The sequence below is a fragment of the Lineus longissimus genome, chromosome 10, assembly GCF_910592395.1.
Source record: "Lineus longissimus chromosome 10, tnLinLong1.2, whole genome shotgun sequence".
In the NCBI taxonomy this organism is placed as follows: domain Eukaryota; kingdom Metazoa; phylum Nemertea; class Pilidiophora; order Heteronemertea; family Lineidae; genus Lineus; species Lineus longissimus.
Genome location: NC_088317.1, coordinates 12,732,584 through 12,756,966, shown reverse-complemented (window position 1 = coordinate 12,756,966; position 24,383 = coordinate 12,732,584). Strand labels below are relative to the sequence as shown.

General features: G+C 40.7%; 1 protein-coding gene across 7 annotated transcripts in view; it reads left to right on the top strand.

Annotated features, from left to right (window-relative positions):
- The window catches only part of LOC135494707 (serine/threonine-protein kinase PAK 3-like), a 67,952-nt gene extending 45,666 nt beyond the window's left edge, over positions 1-22,286 (top strand). For all 7 annotated transcript variants that reach the window (XM_064782930.1, XM_064782928.1, XM_064782924.1 and 4 more), the window contains 9 exons: positions 403-587; positions 1,137-1,297; positions 4,050-4,236; positions 4,975-5,067; positions 6,292-6,391; positions 6,705-6,801; positions 11,397-11,496; positions 13,153-13,290; positions 14,103-22,286. In XM_064782930.1, the coding sequence (XP_064639000.1) occupies positions 403-587; positions 1,137-1,297; positions 4,050-4,236; positions 4,975-5,067; positions 6,292-6,391; positions 6,705-6,801; positions 11,397-11,496; positions 13,153-13,290; positions 14,103-14,186 (1,145 nt within the window). In that variant the 3' untranslated portion in view covers positions 14,187-22,286. The remainder of the gene's footprint in view (positions 1-402; positions 588-1,136; positions 1,298-4,049; positions 4,237-4,974; positions 5,068-6,291; positions 6,392-6,704; positions 6,802-11,396; positions 11,497-13,152; positions 13,291-14,102) is intronic.
- Positions 22,287-24,383: the final 2,097 nt, after the last annotated feature.

Sequence of the window (24,383 nt, the reverse complement as noted above, 5' to 3'; positions counted from 1 at the left end):
ATCACATGTGTTTCCTGCACTTCCTTGATTCTGAGTCATGGCTTTCTGGTCAAGTATCTTGAGCACAAGACTTTGATTCTGCTTTTGTTCCAAACATTTGAATTTGAGGTCAAAGGGTATATTCACCTGGTTTGGGAAATCTAAATTTTCTGAAACCATTTGCAAATGATATCAGTGTTTTAAAAAATGATCACTTGGCTTGGCAAAAGACACAAATTTTGCCTTTTGAAGTCGCACTTAATCTATTCCTATACCATTGCTTACCTGCACAAATCTGAAATCCTTAACTTGGGAGGCCGATGAATTTCAGACATTTTCTTCAATTTTGTATCTGTTCCATTTCATTAAAAAAAATGTTTGGGAAAATGTATCATTGTACCGATTCTTTCTATACTGTTTCAGATTTGAATTCTTCGCGGCCTGCCATCTTGGAATATGACAATAACCAAGCGAGTGGTGCGGCACCTTCGACACCACCTAATGATACAGTGAAGACTGAACCTAGCCCACCACCATCACCAGAAGAAGACGAATCCCCTGAGGGACCTCCTGCTGTGCCGACTAGACCAGATAAGACAAAATCAATTGTAAGTTGACCTGCACTTCATTTCCAACTGGAGTTCTGCACAGAAATATTTCTCCCCATTCAATATGTTACTAACTTGCTTTAGCTTGACTTTTGCAACAAGAAGTTTATGGTTGTCACTGATATCAGCACTTCGGTAGGTTCGACAAACAAGCAGGGATCGTGCTATGTGATCTATCTGTGCTCTGGGTTTGTTTCTTACATTGCTGGCCAGGTATACATATGGATCTTTATCTCAGAGTTGACTGGATGCTACCACACGATTGTTGGCGGCAGGGCCATCCAGCACATGCTTTCGGTTGTGAGTATGGTCAAGCATACATGTAGCACTGCTTCAGGGCCATGCCTCGGCTTCCCTGCGTGCGTGAATGCTTGCTTGCGAAGTCGCTAGTCATTGTCCTGATATCATGCTTTGAAGTTTTCTGCAGTATATTGTCCAGTTCCTGATAGATGTAGTCCCTCATAATCTGTTAAGTGACCTCTGTTGTCATTACCCTGATGGATTTTAATCGACTGATTTTCTGACAAAACTCATATCCAATTTTTCCAGTACACCATGCCCGTTGAGGAACCAAAGAAAGCGCCAACCAAAGACGAGAGACCTAAGAAGAAGAAGATGACAGATGAAGAAATACTAGCAAAACTACGAACAATAGTCTCAGTGGGAGATCCCAAGAGGAAATATAACAAATTTGAAAAAATAGGACAAGGGTAAGCCAAAAATGAGTGGCATGAAAAGTGGCCAATAAACTTTTAACCCTTTTGCTGTGGGTGACGTGCATAGCATGTCATGTACATGGTCAAATGTCGTGCAGGTGACGTGTATACCACGTATTGCCCTTCTAAAATATTTATTCACCAGTGCTTGGTCTCAAACCTCTCTAAATATGCCAAATGCACTTGGGAATAATAAATTTCATCCTAATACGTGTAATAGTATAGATGGCGACACTTTCGAATAGTTTCGACTGTTGAGTTAAAAGTTAGCTCCACTGTTTATTATTGGTATCGACTGTCAGCAAATGGTGGCGCTGGCTGAAAAATGGCTGCAGCGGCGAACGGTTGGGTCATATCTCAAATAACGGTCCTTGTCAGATTAGGAAGTGCATCAGGTTGAATATTAAATAAAGAAATTGAACTTTGTGCTAGAAATATTTTGATGTTGATCTACTCTTCAAGGTCGCACAGGTAAAATTGTAACATTTCCCCAGAGGTCGATGTGACCTACATTAACTTGCATTCATATAGAGTGAGCACAGTGGCCCCAGGTCACTCTGCTAGATCATCTCTCTTTTACTTCTATGTTCTCCCAGCTGAAAGGCCGACACTGTTCTTTGAAAATTTGAAAAATGGACTGAACAATTTTTTACTTCGGCATTGCCTTTGTGTAGACAGGTACACAATACTTGAATATCAAGTTTTAGCAAATTCGGATACATAGAAACTGCACTACGACATTGTGTATAACTGCGTTTCTACACTCATCAAAGAAAGTCAAGGACCACTTTTTATTTTTAACATATTTTTTTTACAGCACATATTAAGGACCAGAAAATGCCTAAATAGTTGTTGTTGCATAACTTCTAATGTCACAACCTGAAAATGGGTGTTTTTGGTGTGTCAGCTGACCACATAAAGTGGTACAAAAGTCCATGCAAGTGCTTTTCCTTGCATTTCCCACCAAGCTCAGGCAGCATTCTGACAAGAGAGATGCCTAGATGCCACTTGAGTGAAGTAGAGGTTGCACGAGCCATAGGGATGCTGGAAGCTGGCTTCAGTCAGCGACGAGTAGCTGAGATGATGGGTGTGTCTCACAGTGTCATCAGTTGTGCTAACCAACGACACCGGGAGACAGGGCGATACTCGGAGAGACCTCGTTCTGGCCGCCCATCAGCAACAACTGCGAGGGATGACCGCTACTTAGTGAGTCTTTGTCGTCGCAACCGCTTCAGTAGTGCTCGCAGACTCAATAACCAATTCACTGCTGCAACTGGGGTGACTGTTTCAAATCAAACCATCCGTAACCGACTTCATAGAGCCGACATCAATGCCAGAAGGCCACTGCAATGCATCCCATTAACCCCTGCTCACAGAAGAATCCGTCTCAATTGGGCTCGTGATCATGTGGGATGGACCCACCAGCAATGGCGCCGTATTCTGTTCTCAGATGAGAGCAGATTCAGCCTGGACCACAATGATGGACGTGTTAGAGTCTGGAGACAACAGGGAGAGAGATTTGCAGATGCCTGCATCGCTGAACATGACCGCTATGGTGGAGGCAGCATCATGGTGTGGAGCGGAATCAGCTACGGTGAACGCACTCGCCTCTATGTGGTGTGAGGTACAAAGATGAAATTGTGGAACCTTTTGTGGTTCCGTTTGCAAAAAACGCTGGGGAAAATTTCATTTTCATGGACGACAACGCCCGTCCCCACACAGCGAGGGTGGTGACACAGTACCTGGCGGATCATGGAATTGAGCGTATGGACTGGCCAGTGAAATCCCCGGACTTGGATCCGATAGAACATGTCTGGGACATGATGGGAAGGAGTATTGGAGCGCTTGAGGTGCAGCCAAATGGGTTGCAGCAGCTTGGTGTTGCCTTGGAGGCTGCATGGGATGCAATAGATGTCAGGGATGTTAATCGTCTGATAAACTCAATGAGACAGCGGTGTCAGGCTGTTATTGCAGCAGGGGGAGGCCATACTCGCTACTGACCATGCTGACATTGATGACAAGACATTTAGGCTAAAATTGTGAAAAAGTTGACACACCAAAACGCCCATTTTCAGGTTGTGACAAGTTTAGAAAGAAGTTATGCAACAACTGGAAAAAACCACATGTGAAATTGATTACTGTGTCTTGGAGGTCATACAGGACATTCATATTTAGGCATTTTCTGGTCCTTAATATGTGCTGTAAAACAAATATGTTAAAAATAAAAAGTGGTCCTTAACTTTCTTTGATGAGTGTATGTTCCTGGACCACCAGTTATTGCGAGCGTTGTACCCCTTTAATGAGGCTAGGAATAAAAGGGGGCTTAGAAGGGACATGATTTGGGGTACATGGGAATGAGGGAACACTGTACCGATGCTGGTGTCCCTCTAAAACTACTTGACATCACCAAATTGAAAAGTCTGTGTCATCACATAATGGCTGTGGAGGGTCGGGTGGGTCGTAGAGTGAATCAGTCAAAGTACAAGATAATCTTATATTCCTATATTTATGCTGTCTGTTCTCCATAGATCGTGTTTTAAAAATTGTTCATCGTTCGAATAGCCTTTTTGGAAAAAAGTTGAATCGAGGTAAAAGGAATTAGTTTTTTGCCTCATCAGTGGCAGATTTAGACTGAAGTTTGAGTGGATTCTCTTCAAGGAGTTGGAAGTTGTGTGTGTTGGAATGTAACATTTGTATCAGCACTCGCGTTTGAGTTTGGCTTTTACGATTGTTGTTTGTTTTTCAGAGCTTCCGGTACGGTGTTCACAGCAATTGAAATAGCGACGGCGAATGAAGTGGCCATCAAACAAATGAACCTCTCACAGCAACCGAAGAAAGAGTTAATCATCAACGAAATCCTGGTCATGCGAGAAAATAAACATGGAAATATTGTCAACTATTTAGATAGCTTTTTAGTTGGAGAGGAATTGTGGGTGAGCATGTTTATATTTCTTATGGAGTTGAGAGCTGATGTCATTTTGCACGTTGGTAGCTTATTCTAAAACACCCGAGTGAGAATATTTCATTTTCATAATGGATAATGCATTTAGCCTCGTTTGAGACAACCCAAACCGCTTGGGTTGGTGCAAAATGTGGAAGCATTTCAAAAGCATTAAAACCACATTAGTTTTTGGTATCTAATTTAGGATGTTTTAGAATAGAAATTGATACCTCAGTGTCGGTATTGATTGTCTCACCAAAACCGCTCGGGTGGAGCTAAGATATTGGCCAAAACCTCAGCTACCTTGGTTTTTTGGTCTACATTTTAGCTCCACCCTCGCGGTTTGGTGAGACAGCCAATACCTCCAGTTCAGTATCAATTCCTTAAACTAACTACATATATGGTTGATTTAAGGAGAGCTAGTAAGTCACCCTCCTTAACGCATCACTAGACAGACTTGAATCAAACCTTCAACCTGCTTATAAGGTTCTGGTAGATGATATTGTGTAATTTTGTATACATGTAGACTCTTTGTCAAAATAACAGACGCATTGTCCATGGACCATTTCATTTCTTTTCTACAGGTGATAATGGAGTATTTAGCAGGTGGATCCTTGACCTGCCTTCTGTGATGGTCTCTAAAACTGTCATTCATCATTTACCTAAAGCCCTTCCACTCTTTGTCAAACTAACACAAGTTGATCATTGCTCATTTCATTTCTTTCTGCAGGTGGTAATGGAATATTTAGCAGGTGGATCCCTGACGGATGTTGTGACAGAGACTTGTATGGATGAGGGACAGATAGCAGCGGTATGCCGGGAGGTTAGTATGGCCAGGTTTTATGCCAAGAATTGCATAGGCTCACCCTGGAGAAATCAATTTCCCAATCTCTTGAAACTCAGGCAGGCCTCCCAAGAGCTGGCTGAAACTGGAAAGTAGAACCCTTTGTCAATAAACTGCTAGAAAACTGTGTTTCAGCTATACGTGTAGTCAACAACAAAATGATATGTTTTCAATCAGTAAAGAGGTCCCTCAAGCACGATTTGCATCATCACCCTGGATAATCAATTCCCTAGCATCTGAGGCACATTGAGTTCTCCTTGTATTCGTGTACATGTAGTTGAGGATGTGGGAGTCAATTCTAAAAAGGTTGTCATATTACATTTCAAGTCTTTGTCTGAAAAAAATTCCTCCTAAAACAAAGTCATTTAGAGGGCGCTATTTTGGTAGCATGTAGAAAATAGCTGTGTAATCAGGTTTGTGCGTGCAGACGATGAATTTAAGCAAGTGTAACAGTGTGATCGGCAATACACGTACAATGGAAGCCAACACTGGCAGAGATGATATGCTTGAATCTTATCGCTGCTTTGGAGAATGATTGTGTCCAAGTTGATGGATTTTGTCTTTTTGCCCCATTTATTCTTGGACACCCTGTTACTATAGATTCATTTATGCAGTTCACCTACTTGGCCTTTTTACACCGTGCTGGTTCGAGGAGACCCTCCTGAACTCATGCGGGGCCTATTCGGTTCCAAGCCAGATAGTTCATTTTACACTGGGACCGTTCATCGAAGTGGCCTCGATCAAGAACGAGGACAGTTTATTGAGTGTCTTTTAGAGTACGTCAGACTGCATAATTTGATTGGAAAACTTCCTTGCCACTACAAGTGGAAGTGGTTTTGCTTTTTGCCTAATATTGCCTTCCGAATTCAGGAAATCACAAAATATTAACCACTTCAGAAGCGCACACAAAACAGCCTTAGGCCAGTTTGCTTTTGCACACAAAATAAACCCTCCTGAACCAGCGTACATCCGCCCGGGACTGACTACCTGAATCCTCCTCAGACCAGGAGGGTTCAGGCCAGTTTGATTGCTCTTACACAAAGAAAAATTAAACTGGCTGATTCCTGAACTGGTCTCAATCTGGCTTGAACAGGCCCTGTGTAAAAAGGGCTGCTAGCTGAACAAACTGAAAAATCTATGCTATTGAAATGCACCCTCTCAGGCCTTTGTTCAATAAAATTACCTGCTTTGTTTCCTTTCCAGTGTTTACAGGCATTAGATTTTCTCCACACAAATGGCGTAATACATCGTGATATAAAAAGTGACAATATACTCCTTGGAATGGATGGCAGTGTTAAATTAAGTAAGTGGAGTCCTTCCTTGTGTCTTTAGCTCATCTTTGGGGAGCTTATACAACGCAGTGTCATTGTCATCATCCGAGAGCAGAGCACGTTTCCTATGAGCCCAGGCTTTGTAAATGAAATTTGGTGTGATTGTACATGTACCTTTGGGCAGTATGCCCAGACAAAGGAGTTGTTCACCAAAGGGACATTCCCCTAATCTGTTATGCAGGTTTATATTGATCCACCCTGTATAATTGACCTGTCAGCATTAAGAGCAAAACTGATAATCCTATGAGAATGGTTTGTTCCATAACAATTCTTTTTCTCTTTCAGCTGATTTTGGCTTCTGTGCACAACTGTCGCCTGAACAAAGTAAAAGATCTACCATGGTTGGAACTCCGTATTGGATGGCTCCAGAAGTCGTGACGAGGTAATTACCAGAATACATTTATGTCACCTGGATTCAGAACGAACCACACTTAATTATTTTTTGGAATAGACATTGATACCTCACTGTCGGTATTGATTGCCTCACCAATACCGTGAGGGTGGAGCTGAAATGTTGGCCAAAACCTTGGCTCTGCCTTGGTTTTGGTCTACATAGCTCCACCCTAACCAATACCTCAGTTGAGGTATCATTTCCTTAAACAAGGCACATTTTCTACTCTTTAGTATTTTCAACAGCAAAAAAATATCTTCCAGGACAGCACCACTAGATGATGTTTTCAGCTTCCATTGCATTCAACAGCATTGTTTTGCAGTTTTCATCAATTGATTATTTTTAGCTCAGCTGACAAAGTCAGCGGAGCTAGTCAAATAGCTATTCGATTGGTGTCCGTCCTTCCATCCATCCATCCTGCCATCCCTCCATCTAGCCATCTGTAGACAAAGTTGGGCATTTTGTAATCATACAACCGAGGCACTTCAAATCTAGTCTTGCTTATAAACGCCGCAGAAAATGTTGCTTACGGAAAAAAATTTGGGCGATTCGACTCAAATTCAGCTCCCCAGGGGGCAAAATGCGTAAATGAAAAAACAATTTTTTGACGCTCTATTCCAGCAGATAAAAGCTTGAAATAAAGTTGAAAAGGTCTTCATGATACATAAGTTTTGATATAAATAGATTAGTGTCGATTTATATCACCAGTTGGCGGTAGTGAGCAAAACTGTTGTTTGATCCCGGATGATTCCGCTTTAAATTTCCCGCCGAGGTTACCTGGAGTACTATCATCAAGAAAATGGTGGTGACCTTTTTATTTCTACCGGAGCGATGATTTTGTAAGTGACAAATTTTCTTTTTTAAGCCTTTACGGAAACGTATTTTGGTACGAAAATTCACACGTTTATAGAAAAGATCAGCGAGAATGTGTTCAAATGCCCTCATAACGATGAGTTCAACCGAATTTGGTCAAAACAACCTTCGAATGGAGTCAACTTTCTTTGAGAAATTGAAGCGACGACCTCATTATTTATCGTAATTTATGCAGATCTGAGTCCAGCTGATGGGTGATGTTCTGATTTGTGTTCAAACTATTGGAAACTTCGGAAATTAGTTCTATTAGTTCTACTATTCTGCAGGAGTATATTAAAGCCATTGATGTTGACAGTTAAAAGCACGAAGACTTTGTTCAGGTTTCTCGTCCAATCACGTGACCTCTCCAACACTCGATAATGCACTCTTTTCGTCCACGTTTTAGGCCTAATAAGCGCAGTACTTAAATCAGATGTTTCTCTCGCCTTGAAAACATTCCTGGGTAAAATCCATTGAGATTAGCCGAGTTAATCTACTTTTTCCGTGCTTAAAATCTCTGCCGCTGAATTCTATTAATAGAAACTATTAACATCGCGGCAGTGTGGTTCCCATTGTGCACCCTCCCACTTCACACCATGTCAGGAAGTTTTACGGAGAGGGAGGGCGTGCGGTAAGAAGAATGGTAAAAATGACATCACGTTTTCCTGGCAATGCCTCTTGCCAGACCAGTCAAGCATTGGGAAAGCATCTTTAATTCAGACAACGTTAGAACTAGAAAAACGAATATGTTAATTTGCAAAATTAAAAGCAGATTTCACCACTAACCAGTCAAATCAGAATGCGACGGCGCAAAATGTTCTCGCTTTCCTCCTGCTAAAAAACCTTGTTCCCGCACTGCTATTTTAATTTATGCCAAGGAATATGATACGATCTGTTTTCACTTGTTAGTAATTGAATGGTATTCATATAATGAGATCAATAGTAGTGTCCGTGTCAGATCCCATCATTCAACTAGTCTTCTCTCCCCAGGTGCCTCACACGGACCTTCAGGTCCCCATACTCAAGACCAACTCTTACGATATCGCCCTCAAAACAACCCTGGAGTCATGAATTCACAGGTGCTCCTGTGAAATCTCAGTTCTAGTTTATTTATCAAACTTTATCGAGTGTTATCGAATCGAATGGATGTGTCAATCGTCGGGGCGGATTGATATGTGGTTAGGTTGTGCGTCCAAGGCGATAAGGTCATTCAGTTAGTTTGAGAAATATCATGATCATGAAGATGCGTGTTGTGTTATCATAACCGGAAAATAAGTTGAAGTTATTATTAGTACTACGATTTTTACATGAGTAAAAAGTTGACGTTTTAAGCAACACAATAATGTTACTCCCATAAAAAAACTGTCAATTCTCCTTACCACTCACAGAAGCCAAGCCATTGCTGTTAAGTTATGCAGGGGCTTAATCAATTACCTGCACTCCCTGTGGGGTGAATAACATTACCTTTTGAACAGCTGGCTCTAGGGGGATGATTGGAACAGCCGGTATACCTGCTGACCTGCTGAACCCAGGTTAATGTTATTTTCAATCCACGATTGCAGTTCACCTGATTTTCGAGATTTTGCGGGAAATGAAATTGTAAACAAACGCATGTGTGCAGTTCAAATGTAAACAAAAATGTATTTTTGGTACTTTTGGTTGCTGGACTTGGGTTTTCCCGCAGTTAGGAGCTGGGGTCAAATAGCATTCCGCGAAGATGACGTCACTGCAGGTCCTGCCCTCTATTTCCCCATCGCTGAATTACAGGCAATGTCGGACAAACATGCGGTTTCGTAATGGATTCAGGCTTTCTAACTAGGGCAGTTAGATTCAATCTGGCACATGTCCGAGTGTTGGAAATACCACATAATTGTTCTGAATATTTCTCTCTCTGACTCTATGGTATCATTCATGCTAAAAACAATGCAGGGTCAAAGATAATTGACTTTGAAATAAGCTCAAATGCGTAGAAATAAGTGTCAATGTCCGACTGTCACGTGACTAAAACGTCATCAATATCTTATGCAAATGACCTTGTGAGCTATAAATAATAACTTCGCGGAATGCTATTGGTGGTCTATTGTGTTGTTTTAGTCAGAGGTAGCCCTTGATTATGAAGGGATTTTCAAATTAAGGTGACCATGGTCTTTTTATGTGCTCAGCTCACCACAGCTTTCAATACTTGATGTATCTGAAGAGGTGCGCGGAACCGGACATGGCCTTACCAAGGAGCTGCTCACGGTGCTGAACTTCTAGCTTGCCTGTCGACTAAGTGCCTTTTTGGCCGAGACATTGCTACATGTAGGAGGAGCAGGCATTTTAAATTTATAGTAGTGATAGTACAGTTGGTTCGAGCCATTTGGAAGCAGACATGTGAAGGCCTATCTGGGTTCTCCTTCTTCTCCGTATAAAAAGGGGCATATTGCTGACTGAGGAACAAGGCATATTGACATTGCCTCATCATCTCTATGGGACCAATTGATATACTTTTATATGCACGCATACATCATGCCATTTCAGGGTCCGAGTCTGTGGACAATTGGTTTGATTAATTTGTCTCTTCGATATTGCTCCTTTATTGCATTAGATTTTCATCACAATTCAACTCTTCAAGATATAGCCAATTTGAACCTGTCTGCACTAAGGATAGATTGGTTCCAGATTGACTCACTAGGGATACGCAGTAGAGCACAATGTCATGAAAAACGACCCTTTGTATTGTAAATTCCAATCACCTGCAGGACAGGTCAATTTCTCTCAATAAAATTAATTTTGTTGACTCCTGTAATCTCTACCTTATTAAAAAAAAAAGACAGTGGTGTTAGTCCCAAACTGGTAATTTCTATTTATTTTGACCTCTGTTAAATCAGGATACCTCTCAATTACAGACAGCATTTTGTATCCTTGTGCTGTACAACCCAGCCTGGACATACCACAGTTGTCCATTGGGAAGTCTCATCCTCTCTGACACTTCTTTTCTGTAAAGCTACCGATACAACATACTGAACTAGGGATCTGTAAAGCTACCGATACAACATACTGAACTAGGGATATCTTCCGTTGCCTCCTGTAATATTTACACACCATGGCTGATTAGTTCAATCATAGTTAATCCAGCTGGCAGCTCTGCATTGGAAGATTTAGTGGTATAACGTGTTCTCTTGACCTTCAAACAGTAGTATAAAGCCGATGTTTACTACTTTATACCCTCAGTCCTATGTTATTAGGTCATCCAGCTGAGCGCCAGGCCCTTGGGTCTCTTGTTGTTCAGAACATTGAATTGGTGACATTTTGGAATGGTCATGTGACCAGATCATTTTTGAATGGCTGAACTGAAACTTTATTTTGATTTTCTTACATCGTCCATTGTCCACCTCCTCCTTATTAACCAAATTGGGATGGTTTTATGCATTGGAGCACGTTTTAAAGGGGTTCGCCGTTCGTAACTACTTGTGGTCCAGTTAGATAGAAATCCACTACTACACAATGTCATAGTGCAGTTATTGTGAACACGAATTTGTTTAAACTTGGTATTCAATATTTATATATCAATCTACACAACGGCAATGTTGAAATTTATATTTAGAATGTATTTTTGCCATCCAACATTTTAAAATTCTATTACAAACTCAAAATTTTTAATGAACGGCGTAGGCCTTTAAGTATAGTAGTGAAGTTTTTAAGTCCAATAATGTGGTGTGACTCCATATTATTATCTAACTCTCTGATTTCAGGAAGCAGTATGGTCCTCGGGTGGATATATGGAGTTTAGGTATCATGGCTATTGAGATGATTGAAGGAGAACCACCATATCTTAATGAAAACCCATTGAGGGTAAGTCACAGATGTGTTGAGAACACTTTCGGCTACAAAACTTGAACATTTGGCTTTCAGTGTTTTGTGCAATAGGTTTAAAAACAAACTGATAAGGTATCTGATTGGTAGCTAAAACTACAACTTCTTTACCCCGGCCTGACAAAACCTAATTTCGACAATGAAACATTTTGTGAGGTTGCTAATTAGTGTACAAAGCATTATTAGTACATGTATGAAAGAGAATTGAAAATATTTATACGTGATATCCAATAATTTCATGTACAGTACAACCTCTCTATTGCGGACACCCATGGGACTGGGCCCAGGTGTCCTTAATAGAGTACTAGAGGAACTGGCCAGACATGTCCGTAATGTAGAGGTGTCCTCCTGGCAGAGGTGTCTGCTAAGGGAGGTTCTACTGTACTAGTTTAGGTGGTTAATGTATGGTTTTAAGTTGAGATATATTACTGAAGCACAATACGACATTTCAGAATAATGAGTTGTCCCCTTGTTATGCGACTTGAAACTGCATGTACGTCGTGGATTTCTGCAATCAAAAATCAAACTACATATTGCAGAGTTTGTGATGAATTGTATTGCAATTTATATTGACAAATAATAATTTCATTTAGTGGGCCTACCATATATTGTGATTTCAATTTTCACCGTACGTTTTCAGAAACACACATCTTACTTTTAATATACAGACTTATACTGACTCACCCATGAAAATAAATGCATTTTTAGGGTATCAGTTAAAAGAGTAAATCAAGTTCTTTCTAATGACATACTATACTTAGAATAAAATCTAGTTGTTTACATATAATCGGTGATTCAAGGTGGGTATCCTTTTTTTGAGACCCCCTGTACTAGTTCTCCGAAAGATTGTCCACTTGGTGGAAATAACCTTTTTGCCATATGATACATCCCAACCATGCACTCTCTTTTCTGTGATGCGAATAAACTTTCCCTCGGTTAATTATAGACCCCACATATACAACAAATGTGGGGTCTATATTGAGATTACTAGGAGAAGGTACTAGGCTTCTGCATTCTTCCCAGGTTATATTATGGAGGTAGTCCAGCAAAACTGCTATTTCAACTGAAAAACTGTCACCCCTGTCTCATCAAACTAAACTCGATCTAGTGCACCTGGCAAAGATTTTTTCGAAATTCGGATAATTTTGATGACTTTGAAGCATTTCTATGCGCCGATTTTCTGATTTGCTTTCAAATCTCCGACGCGATTCTCTCAATCACACGTACATTAGCATAAGCTCCGCCCCGTAATGGTGACGTCATATCCTCATGCATCATTGCGGCGGTATCTCTTTGCCGAAGTGGCGAGCTGTCCAGTATTTTGAGCAAAGAACGACGGTTGAATGTAGGAATGAAATAAAGGAATAGCCTTAAATGCTTATCGATGATCCATCCTGCCCATCTGAAAAGGTTAGGGTGCTGTTTAAATGTTACTGAGTGTGTGATTTTGAGAAAGCGCGAGAGTGTTTGTCCGGAAATAGATCATCCGCGAAACGGAATAGACTTCACTCCTCCATACGTGTACTGTGTGGGCCCGTGGGGGCTATCAAATTTGCTGACAAGCGAATTTCAAATTTCTAGTATTTTCAGATGTTATTCGATATTCATTCTAGTATGTGTTCTTTCCATTGTTAGGCTCTATACCTAATTGCAACCAATGGTCAACCAGAGATTAAACAGCCTCAGAAACTCTCTGCCATATTCAAAGATTTCCTCACTCAGTGTCTTGAGGTGGATGTTGACAAGAGAGCTGGTGCCAAGGAACTATTAAGTGTAAGTTACTGTGCTGTGATATGTACTCGGACCACTGAGTCTCCCATGCCGACTTATCGGCGGTGAATATCAGTCCTAAAGTCTCCTCCTTTCACCGCCGACATCAAGGGCCAGGAAATCCGTCGGACGCACAATCATAAACGGTGGCCAATCAAATTGCTCGACACAAAGTCATTGAATGCGACCTGAATTGATAGTGCCAACCTCAGGATCAGGTTACCCTTCTTCTGAACAACATGCACTGTGCTTTTGGGTCAGGTAAGCATCCCTGGAACCGTTATTCATTGAACACCTGGTCTTCAATTATGATGGCTTTCAGTGGGTGTCCCATGTGACAACCACGAGTGAGTGTAATGTTAGTGTTGCCGCGACATGGAGCCTTGGGAAAGGAAGGGAATGCAGGGAGACTACTGATAAAGTAACAGACCTTCTGACAGCCGATCAGGGGGAGTTTATCGGCGGTGAAGGATGGTCATTTCACACAGAATGTGATGATCATTGATTAAAAACCAAGTCAAAAGTTAATAAACTGGGGATAGCGTCGGTCTTTCAATTCAGTTTGAAGACCTCGAAAACAAGATTGGGGTCAAGTGTTGCCATTGAGGAAGGGTTTGGTGGGAGTTGCTGATGTGATTGCTTTGCTGTCGGATGGCCTGTGGTGATCAATAACCAGAGGAAGTACAGAAAACATTTTGTTGTAACTTGCAAATTTAGGGATGACAATAGTGATTTGGACTGTATAAGTCTTAGTTTTTCATTGTCTGGTTGAAACGTTGAAACAATGTTTTACTGTGATATTTGTCTCTTTTCAGCATCCATTCTTAAAGGGGGCAAAGCCTCTTGCGAGTCTTCAACCACTTATATTAGCTGCTAAGGAATTCACGTCTCGCCACTGAGGTTTCGATCTGAGAGAACTAGTCAATACATGTGCTGGTCTATCATAGATAGCTTAGAGTGGATGATGCGAACATCTGTCATTCAGTAGGCTGCTTCCAGGTTGGGCGGTCAACATTGTGTTGTTTCATCCTAATAGGATTGTTTAGGATAAGGTTTCAGCAGAAATGACTAAGCCAAGTAGTCGAACACTTCAAATATCGAAGTGCATCATAGCAGAATCCTTACTTTAATGTGTAGTGATTCAAAATGCAGTAGCACTTCTACTCGAGAAATTTCTACACTGCACCATTATGTACAAATATGCATTCAACTTTGGAATCTCCAAAAATGCCTGCTATGGTCGCTCATTGACATTTACAAGTTTTGTTTAAAAACGTTAGAGACAGCAGTGCATTGCAGTGCTTAAATATATTCTGCGACCAAGTAGAGCTGGTGTTTTGGCTCTAAAAGGTTCAGTACATGCATGTATAACTTATTTGTAGAGCAAAATAGTTTGCAATCTAAATATTCACGGTTGGGCCGAGAAAAGATTTGTTCAACCAGGAAGAGGATTTCTGTTACTGTCCAATGTTAGTATGTTAGTTAAACTCACCACTTGTCATCTGTATTCTACCCTACTAAGGCAAAAGGCATTAACTGACCTAGGACAGTTTCATTCGGACAAAACATTTTGCATGCAGGAAATCTTTTGCAAATTTCACGAGTAGGTAATATAATGCTCGATAGGAAGTGTGCACTGTCCAGGTGAAACTAGTGTGAATTCTTTTCCCGATCTTGGGATCACCAGAACAGTATCAAGCTCCAAATATTGGACAAGATAATTTTCAGAGGCCCTGCAGACCAAAATAGGTGGCAGTGTCTTTTCTTAATCCTAGATTGGCAAAATGAAGCCTCTATAGTTTCACCCTAACATTGTTGAACTTGTGAACAGAACATTTTTTTTAACTGGTCAGACGACTTGGAAAATTGGTGTGTTGCTGTTTGAAGTTTCACCAGGGGGTATTTTGTAGAAATGTTTAGTATATATTGTTCATGACTTGCTTCTGCTTGGGGCCCGATAGTTATTTCTAAGACATGTATGACGGTCAACCGAAGCAGCACCATGTAATTCCAGTTTTAACTGAGACATGCTCCATTTATGCTGCCATGTTCTGTAAGGGGTTGTTTCTTCTTAACATAGAAGTGAGGTGAAAGATAGAATTAAGGCAGAGTTTGGGAACGGTCTAAACTGTATTGGGTTCCGCAAGATTTTTGTTTAGGCTGTTTCATTGGCAGCAATATGGGCAAAATCATGTGACTATATTTTCCCTAACCCTTGCCATCTGAATTAAGAATGGGAATTTTTACCATGAATTTTCATCAGGCTATTAAACCATGAAAATGAGCATATAAATGCACTTATTATACATCATTGTGAAGCGTATGACTTCTTCTATCAAACCATACCATTATCTGGCTGAACTGGGCAGAGTGGAAGGTTGTCCTCACCCCAGACCCATCAACTTCACTGTCACTACCATTGTCACCAACACCAGGCATACTGAGCGCTCTATCCACTGCAGATGCATCATGATGATATACATGTACACTACCGGTACCATATTCGCTATCGGAGTCATCATCTGAACTAAATTCCACCTTTTGGTCGTCTAAAATTAGCTCTAAAACTTGCTGAGTAGTCAGCGAGTTTCATCTGAGTGCCATCTTACTTCCTGGTTGTGAAAGACACTCATAAAATTCGGATTTTATCCAAAACAAATCGAAAATACCACAAAAACAGCGTCAGTCACTTGTCTTGACAGCTAGTGACATATGGTGTTACTATACTAACGGTCTAGCTGGCCATTCAGGTTTTTCCGTGAGGTCCCGATGTGAAAGGATTAAAGTCCCCAGGCTCATGGGTGACTAAGTTCCATGCAATGAGCAATGGCAGCATCGAGGTGACATCACGGATGGGTAACTTTTTAGTGTTTTCAACCCGACCAGCAACTGATTATATGTGTTGCCTGATGTGTCGCTACATTTCTTTTGCTGCAAATAATTGCACGTGCAAAGGTAACTTTCTGATGACCAAATGGTCTCAAGGGTTTCTAACAAGCAATCATTATAACATGATAAATTCTTCTTTGCCTCCTCTGTAGAATCAATTCTCAATATTACCGAGCATTTTATCAGACCTTCAAGTTTGCCGAGCTTGCCACTCCTGGGAAAGGACAATTTATTTAATAAAGTTAGAAAAACTATGTTGTTGGGTCTTTCAATGAAATATTGTTGTGTTCATTGGGTGATAAGATTCTTTAAGCATGATTTGCATCAAATAAAAAAAAGCACTGCTGATTTGTCCTTTGGAAAGTGAACAGATTGATGTAAAATATGCATGGATTGATTTTGTGCGTGCACCACAGAGTAACCCGCTGGTTTATTTACCTCGAAATTTAGTGCATATGATGACATACATGTAGTTTCCATGTTAACAGATGGACACAGTTCATTTTAGAGAATTTACCAACGCGTGCACATTTTGGATGTTTCCTTGTGAGGCAGCCATTCTCCCAGGCCTCAAGGAGCACTATCCAGGGCAATCTGCTTGGTAAAAAGGCCAGATAAGATAGGGCAATCTGGGGAATTCATTCACCAGCGTGTGCCTTGATGTCAGTATCTAAAGCAATGCAAAAACAGCTGCTGTGACGCATTTGTGTTAGATATCTGATTTCGTGATGATGGAGGGGAGCAGAAGAGTGACTATTATTCCATAAGACAAATTGTAGGGTGTAGTGCCACAGCTGATTGCTGCTCTTGTCACCTTTGAAGTTTGGCACATCTCATGACCTTTCTAACAAACCTGCGATTCTTGAATTGGATCCCCAGGCACATTGACGGGTCTCGTTCATTTTAACCTTCTCTTCTGCACCTGTGAAAATATGTGCCACAGATGAGTTGGTTATTTCAGGACACAATGTTCAGGTGCCGTTTCAACAAAACGGAAATTTCATTCGGTGTTGCATTTTCCCACAAATTGATCTCCAACCTGTGACGTTTTAGAAGAAAGCAAATTTCCAGTCTGTCGGTGAGATGATTACAGTAGAACCTTTCTGTTAAGGACACCCTCGGGACTGACTAGTGCTGTCTTTAATGAAATGGTCAAGGGACCATGTGCTCACCTGTGTCAAAGGACCTTGAAAAGTAGGTAAAAAAACTGCAGACGATATATATCATTGCTGGAAGTTCCTACCATATTTTTTTCAAACTTTTTGCACCAGTATTTAGCGAACAAAGGCATATTTTCACTTTTGACATTTGGTGCCCTGTCGGCCAAACCGTGAATCATATGACACCACGATTTGGTCCCTCAGTAGGGGTCACTAACTTTGAGATATCTGGCTAAAGCGGTTACAAAACATGCCACCGTTCTTGAACAGCGGTGCCACCAGACGACCTTGATCCTGTGGCCTTGAAAAGAAGATAGGAAAAATAATGTGGTGGATATATGATGCACCGTTGTGAAGAACAACCATATTTTTTTCGGATCAGTAATAAGGGGGCAATCGCATATTTTCACTTTTGACGTTTGGCCCCCTGGTGGCCAAACCGTGAATCATATAATGCCACGATTCAGTCTCTAAGTGGCGGTCACCCAGGTGTACATTCGTACCAAATTTGAGATCTCTCTGGCTGAAGCAGTTACAAAACGTGCCGCCATTGTCTAACGGCAGTGCCACCCACAGACTTTGACCTCTGTGACCTTGAAAAGTAAGTCAAATCAAAAACCGAAGAATATGTGATGTAGCATTGCTAAAAGTACCTACCATATTTTTTTCAAACCAGTATTAAGGGAGAAAACGCATGTTTTCACTTTTGACGTTTGGCCCCCTGGTGGCCAAACCATGAATTTTACGAGGTCGCGATTCTGTCTCTGAGTAGCGGTCACCAAAGGGTACATGTGTACCAAGTTGGAGTTCAATAGTTTAAGCGGTAACGAAACGTGCCACCCATGTCTAACGACGGACACTGCGCCATTGTAAAGGCTCACAGGTGAGCCAATAAAGAGTGTCCTGATTAGAGAGGTCAAATTGAATGGAAACAACTAATTTGGACCAAAACTAGTGTCTTTGTTAGAGAGGTTGTCATTGATAGAGAGGTGTCCGCTAAGGATGGTTCTACTGTACTTCTGAAAATATTTCTGTGTTCACTGTACTTTCGGCTGCCATTTCTAGGATCATACTAGAATAAACATTTATGCAAGCATAAAGTCTGTTCTCAAAGCAGTATTATTTTCTATGCATTTTTTTATTTCTCGCTGTATATCAGTAATGCCAATAGTCTCGTCGGGTTTTGTTTTGTGACTCATGTATATCTTTGCAACAAATAATGTGCTCATAGCATATGGGTCAAATATCCCCTCGCGACTACAATATATGACCAAAAGCAATCACTCGAATGTTCCTGACCACCTGATCGTGTATCGTCTTTCTGATAGACACCATCCCCGCAACAGTTGTTATATTTGAATGACTGATTTGTTCTGAAACTGTTTTTCTGGACGCCAATGTCAGAACATGACTCAATCAATTGCCATTTGTACCTGTAGCACCAAGGGTCGTGTCTAAAAGTCAAGTTGACTAAAAAGTTTGTAAATGTACATTAGCTTTAACCTTTTGACCACCGGGCCGTTCGAACAGTTCCATACCGGGGCCTTTTTGGTATTATTGCGCTGCTATGCTATCTATCCAACTTACTGCGTCATTATACACCAGTAGAGCCGAGCCAGATCATACCAAACAATACACAGAAAGGTCTATTATAGCGACTGCTCAATCGGTCGACAGTTAACACATGTATTTGATTGCGACCGATATAGCGGTCAGCGGTAATCAAGAGGTTAGCAAAATTAGTCAGCACCAGCATATTATTGTCAATTAACTATTAATGTCAAGCTGGTCTCAGAAAACATTCTAATAAATTTTGTTTGTTTATTTTCATGCTGTACATGTAACTTATTGATATGAATATGATGCTGACTTGAAACATTTACCTGTCGGCTTTAAGAGAGAAGAGGATCACAATGATTAGTGTGGTTGCCACTTACGCCATATTGATGTTTAAATGTGATTGACACCTGTCAGCTTTAAAGGCCAACGTCGTTTGTTGAAGAATATGAAATTTGTTATTGAATTTGAAAATTTCCAATTACGTGAATATCTACTTTACAACTTTTAGCATTACCTTTGTGTAGACAGGTATACCAATACTATAAATGCCAAGTTTCATCAAATTGGTATGCATATTATTAACCCTAAAAGCGCCAAAGGCGACGATCATAGCAGTAAAGTGCCGTAGGCGATGATTGTCAAAATTTAACCATGCTCTATTACATTCTATAACACCAGACAGCAGCATTGTTTACCATGGTTTCTTTTAAGTCCAACATTAATGAATAAACTTCTTTCGAACTTTTGGGCGAGTTTGAAGAAATATGGCTTGTAGGAGAAATGAGTTTGTGACTGCAGATGGTGACTCCGACTATTTAGGCAGTGATTTGAGTGAAGATGATGATCCTATGCCCGCTGAACACAAGGATCATACAGGGGGTCCCAATGAAACTGAATCCTCTGATGATGAATGTGGGGTATATGTGCATTTACATTTTCGTTTATGCTTCGGATTCCAAGCGGTTAATTTGGCTTATCGAACAAGAAAAGTGGGTTCACAGTTCAGGTTAGAGGTTATAACAAACAAAATTTTATATGCATTGTTTGTTGATATTACTACATGTAATATAAAACTGCATCTAATCAGCAGTTGAATTAAGCATGACAAATTTATTGAATTTTCCTCCGTTGATTCGGCGCTGGAAATACATATTTTATGTACATTCTGCGTTTTAAGGGTTACCTGCACTACGGCATTTTCCTGGACCACCAGTAATTACAAATGGTGTACCCCCTTAAACCATTTCGTTACAATGGCCCGGTTTAGCGGGCCATGATGCAATGACGCACGCTACTGATCTCTACGTCACGAGAGGCGTCATGACGTCATTTGAATAGAAAATAACGTTGCGACACGCGCTTCATGTATAGGCAAGATAAAGTTACATGAAGTCGCCAGTAGGGGTTTCTCGGAATATCTCTCAATACGTCAAAACTTTTCACACTTGTTCAAGGAATATATTTAGTGCTGAATCTAACATGACCCAGTGCCCTTACTCATGTTACTTTGTATACTAGTTACTTGAAGAAGGCCAATTTAACCCCCGCTTCTGCCTTTGGCCCCTTTAAAATAGAATAGTGATCAATGTGGTGGCATCATGACTCATATTTTCTGCTTACAATTTTGTAATTCTTGCAATTAAAGTGACAGTTGATATATTGGACAATATTTGATCTATAGATATGAGATTATTTGTAAATGCAACAAATATCCATGCGGAAGTGGGTGTTGAATATCAGATGTGCTGCCCCATACTTTTTCTGCTATTGTACATATCTAATGGGTGTTCTCTTTTTTTGGCCACATGAATTTCACTTCGCTTCTGGTGTCACATTATTTTACTTTCCTTTTTAGCTCACCTCTTGGGAGCTTATACGATACCGTGGCGTCCATCGTCCGTCGTCGTCGTCTGTTAGCGGAGCACGTTTCGTCATCGCTAGGGCTAGATGGCTAAAATTTGGTGTGATGGTACCTTTGGGCAATATGCCCAGATGTATTTTTTTTCTTCGTGATATGACCTTTTTCTCGCTTCAGGCAGCCATCTTGGAAATTGGTTTTTTGCCTTTTTGAAGCTAATGGCTGTACGTAGAGTGACAAGATTTTTATGGTGGGTGTGTCTTAATAAGATCTGACCTACTTTTCAAGGTCACAGAGTTCAATGTTCACTAAATCACAGATAGGTGGCACATTTCGTTTCTATTTGAGCTAGAAGGTTCTAAACTTGTGTGGACATGTATCTAGGGACCTCTATTCTACCCCAAAAATTCGTCCCGCCAGGTGGCCATCTTGAAAATTAAACAAAGTTGGATTGCAACCAAATTTCATGTGATTGTATATCTATGAAGTCTCTGCAACATCCCTGATTTTCAGTCAAATCCATGAAAATTAATCTTGAAAATTAAACAAAGTCCTATCACTCCGAAACTAATGATCGGATTGCAACCAAACTTCATGTCATTATGTGTCTATGTACTCTTATCAATATCCTTAATTTTCAGTCAAATCCCATGACAAATATGGCCGCCAGGCCGCCATCTTGGAAATCAAACGAAGTCCTATTACTCCTAAACTGTTGAACAGATGTCAACCAATTTCCATGTGACATGTACACTCTTCAATAACCCTGAAATTCAGCCAACTTCATAAACAAAATGCTTTACTTAGATGGTACCGGTGATTTTCTTTTGTGCCATTGAGCCGAGAAGAATAATATTATTCAATCGAAACTGGTGAAACTAGCCAGAAACTGTTCTCTCCATATCCATTGCAAATGACATGCATTATATTACCTGAGGTGAGCACATGGTCCCTGGACCATTTCATTGAAAGTGTTGCTTTATCAACTATGCTTATCACTTAGGCCAGTGTCAAATCTTTATCCACCACTTGTCTTCATGTTCCAAATACAAGTTGGGGGTCATGACTGGAGTCTTTGAAGCAAAAGACTTATTGACTTTAAAGATACTGGAGTATCTTGAATTGATCTCTCAGCAGGAAGCCCATAGTAGTGTGGAGTAACCAATGTAATTGCTCTCAGTCTACCTAAGGTAGCCAGGCCAGGGTTACATGTACACTTTTCCACCTACCTGGCTGAAATAGACTTTGTATCACTCTCATTCAAGATTACATAACATGTTGGAAGAATTAAATTAACTTCCTGTTTGTTAAAGAGGCTTGTGCCATTAATTTTAAGACCATGAAATATACATATACCACAGGCACTTGCCACCACAGGGGCTTAATTTCTGATAATAAGCATAGTTGGAGATCCTGAAAGAATTGACAAGTGTAGTTAGCTCTTTGACCTTTCAGCCTAAGATTTGTGTGTAATGTGGCAAATTTCCATATGATAATGGATGAAAAAAATCTATATCAAAGTCTCCACATCATCTATATGTTTTCTTAAATTTTAGTTTCAATTGTGTACTGGTTTTTAGCTCACCTCTTAGCAGAGGTGAGCTTATCCCATACCGTGGCGTCCGTCGTCCGTCGTCGTCGTCGTCGTCGTCGTCGTCGTCGTCGTCGTCGTCGTCGTCGTCGTCGTCGTCGTCGTCGTCGTCGTCGTCGTCCGTCGTCCGTTAGCAGGGCACGTTTCGTAACTGTTAGAGCTATTGAGTTGAAACTTGGTACACATGTACCCTTATGTAATGACACCTTGGAGACCAAGTTTCGGTCCGATTCGTTTCATGGTTTTGCCACCAGGGGGCCAAACGTTAAAAGTGAAAATATGCAATATCTCCCTTAATAGTAGTCGGGAAATTTTCAAAAAAATATGGTAGGTACTTCTAGCAAAGGTGCATCATATATCCTCCGGGTTTTTGATTTGACCTCCTTTTCAAGGTCACAGAGGTCAAATGGTGTAAATTGGCCGTTAGGATGTAACGATGGCACGTTTCTAAACTGCAATGACTATTGATACCAAATTTGGTACACATTTACCCCTTAGTCAGGTGATCTCAGGGACCGAAGTTTGGTCCAATATGATTCACCACTTGACCACCAGGGGGCAAAATCCAAAAACCTTAAAAATGTGATTATTCCTTAACTTCTTGCCCGATTGCCACCAATTTGATATCATGGGTACATCTAACCACCATACAGTATATGTCACACAGGTTTTTAATTTGACCTTCTTGTCAAGGTCACAGAGGTCAAATGGCGTAAATTCGCCGTCAGGCCGTAACTATGGCACGTTTCTTAACTGCAATGACTATTGATCACAAATTAAGTACACATGTACCCCTTGGTCAGGTGATCTCAGGTACTGAAGTTTGGTGCCATCTGATTTGCCGTTTGACCTCCAGGGAGGGGGCCAAATCCTAAATTCTTCAAAATGCCATTATTCCTAGTAATGACTTGCCCGATTGGCACCAATTTTATATCATAGGTACATCTAATTCTAACAACCATTCAATGTGTCACCCGGGTCTTCTTTGATTTGACCTACTTTTCAAGATCACAGAGGTCGAATGTACTGTAAATTGGCCATTTTGGGGAAATTGTAATTGCTTGGACCTACATCAAACCTAACACTACATGACACAATACCATGCTCTTTATCCATCTTTCCTCCACATGAGGTGAGCACAATGGCCCTGGCCATTTCATTAACTGCAATATCTATTCTCAAAGTCAGTAGAGAAGTAAGTACCCCTTGATCAAATGATACAGGTATCAAAGTCTGAGACTCCACATGTCCAAGTCAGTGGTGGCCAAATCAAGGCAAATCAAGCTCTTTATAATACAGTGGAACCTACTTGGCAAGCCACCCTCTTAATTAAGGACAGTGGTTTGGATTTTGGTCCTAAACTGGTCATTTTCATACCTTATTCCAAAGGCATATCTGATAGAGGAGTTCTTCTGGATATATGTCATCTGGGTTTTCAACAGAATCAACCTTTGAAGGTCAAATGGTCAGCTTTGCCATATTTTTTAATCACACTGAATTTATCTCAAAGGGACAACTTGGGTGTGGTATTTACCTGGCTGGGAAGATAATGATACTGCCTTCCACCATGCACCGCCACTTGTATGTAGTATTGCACTTATGCTGATCTCTGATGATGATTTTCAGGCGTGTTGCATGGCTTGTGAATTCCATGCAGGCCTATGGTTACACCCCATCCCAGTGCATTGTTCATTGCAGTTCAATAACTTGTTTAGAGATGTCGCGGTCCTGCTGGAAGCCATTATTGTATAAAAAACCAACATATCTTATGCCTAGGTAGTCCCTTTAATTTTTTGCCAAATCTAAAGCTCTAAAATTCCTGTAATTTGCTTGATGCCAATTTTATAATACGGTTTAAGGGTTAACCATGGGTACTGCCATTTTGGCTAGCCCTCCAAATACTAAAGCAATTAAAACTCGTTCTAAATGAATTGAATGCTCATTTCAAGGGGGGGAGTCTGTTCATTGGAAAATAAAGAACAGCCTCCTGCCCTTGAAATTAGCATTCACTACGTTTTGAAGGAGTTCTAATTGCTTT